Source organism: Tupaia chinensis, unplaced genomic scaffold (assembly GCF_000334495.1).
Source record: "Tupaia chinensis unplaced genomic scaffold, TupChi_1.0 Scaffold000294_5, whole genome shotgun sequence".
NCBI classification, from domain to species: Eukaryota; Metazoa; Chordata; class Mammalia; order Scandentia; family Tupaiidae; genus Tupaia; species Tupaia belangeri.
In genome coordinates this window covers 581,626-586,340 of record NW_006159782.1, presented here as the reverse complement: position 1 = coordinate 586,340, position 4,715 = coordinate 581,626, and the positions used below count along the sequence as shown (strand labels likewise).

Genomic DNA, 4,715 nt, shown 5'->3' with positions numbered 1-4,715 from the left:
GGAGCCACAGGAGTCCCTCCTGGGCCCCGCCCACCCGGTTCCTCCGGCCCTCCCCACCCGACCCCCCACTGGACTCACGCTGCACATCAGGGTGCAGGATCATGAGCAGGAGGGCCCAGGCCAGCGTGGTCGAGGTGGTCACCATCCCCGCAGAGAATAGGTCAGCCACCACCAGGAGCAGGTTCTCTTCATTGAAGCTGCTCTCAGGGTTCCCCTTGGCCTAGCCAGGCAGAAAGGGGGGGCTCAGTGGGCAGAGGGAGGAAGCCCCTCAGGGATCTCCCCTTTCATACTCTGTGGTCCAGGTAATTGCTTGACCAGCCTTGTCTGGCCTCATTCCTCATAGGACCAGCCACTCATAGCCCTGGCTCCGTCCATGGCAGCCCCCCACCCCACCACCCCCCCGGCTCTCACCTTCTCCACTTCGGTCAGGAAGGCATCAGTGAGGTCTCGGGGAGGCTGGTCCGGATCCCGGGTCGTCCTGTGCTCATTGACCAGCTCTTCCATCATGGCCATGAAGGCCTTTTGACCAGAAAATACCTTCTTAGCCACCCCGGGGATGCGCAGGAGCACCGGGACCTCGTTCAGCACCTGCGCCGGCCACAGAAAGGGGCTGGAGTTACCCGGTGTGGTCTCAGGTACAGCTGCCTTTAGGGAGGACCACACACTGCCAGAAGGTCACACTGCAAGTTGCAGTCTCACTTCCTGGTATGGTTCTTGGTATGGGCTGGAGGCACAGGCTCTGTAGCTGTCCCCTGGGGCCAAGGCTGTGCCCACATCTGCCTCTGAGTTGTCTGAGCTGGCCCCACCCCCAGTCCTTTACTGGAACGCCCTCCTCCCAGCCAAAACCCCTGCATACAAAGCCTTGTCCGTCCTGGAGCTGGCCCCGCACAGCCTCCTGCAGGCCCTCTGCTCCGCACCTGGCGCAGGAATCCAGATTCCTCCTTCAGTCCTTCATCCAGCATCCTCATCAGTGCGAAGAAGCGCTCGTCATCGTACTCGAACCGGTGCCCAAAGGTGAGGAAGGCAATGACGTTGCTCACAGCTTTGCTCAGGAGAGAGTCGGGCCTAAAGGGGTGGCCTGGGAGCCAGGGTGCAGTCAGGGTCACTGCCTTCTGGTCTTCCACCTCCTCTATCCCACCCAGTGCCCTCAGCCATCACCCACCGGCTTGGTCAGCGAAGGCGGCACAGAGGTAGGCGGCCTCCTCCGTCACCCACTGCTCCAGAGACTTCTTGCCCAGGCCGAAGTTGCGCAAGGTGGACAGGGAGAAGCGCCTCTGCTCCTGCCACGCGGGCCCGTAGCGCGCCAGGATCACCCCTGGAATGAAGCGGGTAGGTAGATGTAGCAGGCATTCTGGGACGTGCCCTCTGCCCTACCCATGTGGTCCCAGGTACCCCAACCCTTTACTTCTCAGGAGGGGTCCTGGTCTCCCTCTGCCCTGCCCCAGCCACCTTTCCTCTTGCATCCAGCTGGGTGCAGGTGCGGCTGTTTTCTTCCCACCCATCTTCTCTCCCTTGCTTGGTGGAGTTAGTGTTCCCACCCTGGCTCTGCCCTGACCACCTTCCCACTCCACGATGATCCATGCCTGATCTCTGCATAGCTCGGTGCCGATTGGTGGCCAAGCACTTCCTTTCAGCTCGAAAAGACATAGGCCCTCGGCGAAGCCCCGCCTATAACGCTCCCGCCCGCTCTGTAGTAGAACCAGGCCTGTAAGCTCTTATATAATGCCACCGCCCCTCCCCGCCTCTGGCCACACCCACGGGACTCCTCAGCCCAGTGGGGTCCCGGTCTCTGCCGCTGCCCGCGCTTGCCTTGAGAGCGCGGCCCGAAGCCCAGGTGCTCGTAGATGGGCGAAGGTGGGCGGTCAGACGTGTCCTCCCCGCAGTTCACCAGCGCCTCTCGTATGGCGGCCTGCCCGTTGAGCACGACCACCGGCGTCCAGGCTAGCTGCAGGCTGAACACATCCCCAAAGCGGCGCCGCAACTGCAGGAGGAGCATCAAAGCGTTGTCAAACCTGGGTCCCAGACAGGCTGTGGGTCACAGTCTGAATACTTGGGGGACCCCAGGGCCGCTATGGTGAGCCGGTACAAGGACCAGATCTGGCCTTGGGATGGGGGGGAGCACATCACCCACTAAGGAGGAGGGACCCCCTGGAGTGGACCTCCCAGCTAGGACCTTGCAAGAGTCACAGTTGTCTAGAGGCCTCAGTCAGCTTGGAGTTTTACAGAAGAGAAAGTAGCACACAGAGCCCCAAATTCACGCAGCAGCAAAAGATTTGAACTGGTCACTGCACCTCTCTCAACTTCGATCTCCTACCTAAGTGGGGCTCATGAACCAGCAGGTTGTAGTGGTTAAGGCACTGGATCCTCCCACCGGGCCTATCATTGTTTGAGTTCTGGACCTAGTGACTTGAAAGTCACACTGGGCCTGTGGCTGTGTGGGTGCACCAAATTCCAAGAGCAAAGTGCAGAAGGGACTGCAACGTGGTCATCCCTCCTGGGGAATGATTTCTCACTTCTGTCTCTGTCTCCAGTGAGTGCTAGTACCCTATAGCAAACATGTCTTAAAAAAACATAAGAGACTCAGAACTCCAACACCTGGACCACTTACCCCTGACCCCATGTCCTTTCTTCTGCTGTAGTGAGAAGGGTCTTGGGACTTTCTAAATTGAGCACTGTCCACTGTGGACTGCAAACCGCCCCAGCTCCAGGCCTTTGCCTTTGGAAACCCACTGTCCTTCAGGCCCTGCTAAAAATGCCCTCCTCAGGAAGCCCCTTGCACCTTCCTCTGCTGGCCAGCTCCCTGTCTGGCCTGGGCTTTACTCACCACCGCCATCTGCCCCTAGGTTGCCCCAGGACCTCTGCTGTCCCTGACTGCCCCCCCTCACCTGGTGGAAGCATTTCGGTGTGTCCTGGAAGTCCAGCTGCAGCAGGTTACCCAGTCCGGGCAGGGGCGTGGGGCCTGGTGGGTAGCGTGCAGCCCAGCGTGAGCGCCGGTGCATCAGGTCGAGCAAGAGCAAGAAGACGGCCCCGGCCAGAGCCAGGGTCATCAGTGTGTCCCCGGTCAGCAGCCCCATGGCTCCTGGCTGCCTGGTGGGCTTTTCTGGGCACGCCTGGCACGTAGGATCTGGCAAGGCACTCTTAGCACACAGTGCAGCCCAGCCCGGCTGTTCCCTTACAAAGGCGCTGAGGCCTCCCCTGTCCTCAGCCAATCTGCTGCTGTCTGGGATTCTGCCAGAGGGTGCAGGGCCAGGGCCGGTCACATGCACAGGGTAGGTGTGGCCACAGAAGCCTTTGCCTTTCCTGTCCTTCGTGCTGACCAGGGCAGGGTAGTGGAGATCTGGGAAGAAAGCTCCATCCAAACAACCAGGCTGCTCACTAGCGTTGTGCTGGGAGAGGGGCAGTGCTGTGCAGGGCAGATGAACAGTGGGTGTCGCCCAAAAGACCACCTGACCAAGATGAGCAGGGAGGTCAGAGCCGGCATGACATGCCATCAGTGCCCTGAGGACACAAGGACACTGCCCCGGGCGGAATGGGCTTTCAAGGAAGACTTTGTAGACCAGGCTGGCAGAAGCTGAGAGAATGACTGACACTGCAGGCCCAGGCAACCCGGTGGTGGGTCCCAGGCACACGGGAATGCCTTGTGCAGGTGGAGCCCGGGCTTTGCAAATCTGGCTGGGGACCAGATGTGGGCACCTGGGTCCCTGGGCCTCCAGGAGGCAGGGAGACAGCGTGGAGGCCACTCACCTGACCAGAGGGCAAGACCCCCATGCACTCTGGGGACTTCTCATTTGTGGCCCCCCGTTGGCCTCAGCTGGATGCTCCTGTCCGGGTTGCAGAACGCTCTACCCAGGGCCCTGGCAGGATGCAGGTGTTGGTAGCAGGGCTGGCAGGATGGGCCAGGTGTTCATCCTGTGTGACCCTGAAAAGGGGCCTTTGCTCTGTGGTGTGTCAGGGTCTCCGCAGGCAGTCATCCCAGTGTGGGTGAAGGGTGGGACCCTCCAGATCCCAGGCCTGCAGTGTGGGTCAGGGCGGCCGTGAGGGATACCTGCATAAAGAGGCCTGGGCCTTTCCCATCCGCTCTGTAACCATGGTGCCCACGCTCTGGGCTCCAAGAACCAGGCACTGCTGGTCAGAATCCATATGCTTCACTCGTTAACCTCCTGTAGCCCTCCACGGCAGGCTTAATGTTCCCAGGCAAGGGACACTGAGTCTTAGGGTCACGTAGGGAGGCTGAGTCTTCATGCAGTGGCAGGCTCTGAGCTACCACTCTGTACTCTGGACATCATGTTCTCTGAAGGCCAGCACAGAGGTTTCTGGAATTATTATTTTAGAAAAACATAGGCACATACCTTTTCCTGGGTAAGAGGGAGACATCAGACATGAGTGACAATCTGTTATCTGGGCCCAGGGCTCCTGAGGACTGTCATGTCGTCCTGGCACTGAGGGCTGGCCTGGCTCAGCAGAGAATCCCTGAGTCACATTTTCCTCTGAGCTCCTAGGGAGTTTCTGTACTCTCCTCTGACACGTCCATTGTGATGCCATTCCAGTCTGTATTACTATGTAGCCCATTTAAAATTTTTTCCTACCTTAATCCGTTAAAGAAAAATGTAACTGTGTGTGTGTGTGCTGTCTGCATGTGTGCAAGGTCTCAGACTTGCTCTGTTCAGTTGGGCTGCCTTAACACTGGGTCAAAGTGCTGGCTTTTTTTTTTTTTT

The 4,715-nt window shown here is 59.2% G+C and overlaps 1 protein-coding gene across 1 annotated transcript in view; it reads right to left on the bottom strand.

Moving 5' to 3' along the window:
* Window positions 1-4,715, bottom strand: part of LOC102487958 (cytochrome P450 2D17) — a 6,599-nt gene that overhangs the window by 1,111 nt on the left and 773 nt on the right. Inside the window, exons 2-6 of the mRNA XM_006150703.3 lie at window positions 1,810-1,981; window positions 1,163-1,315; window positions 918-1,078; window positions 412-588; window positions 26-220 (exon numbers count right to left, since the gene is read on the bottom strand). Of these exons, the coding sequence (XP_006150765.2) occupies window positions 26-220; window positions 412-588; window positions 918-1,078; window positions 1,163-1,315; window positions 1,810-1,981 (858 nt within the window). The remainder of the gene's footprint in view (window positions 1-25; window positions 221-411; window positions 589-917; window positions 1,079-1,162; window positions 1,316-1,809; window positions 1,982-4,715) is intronic.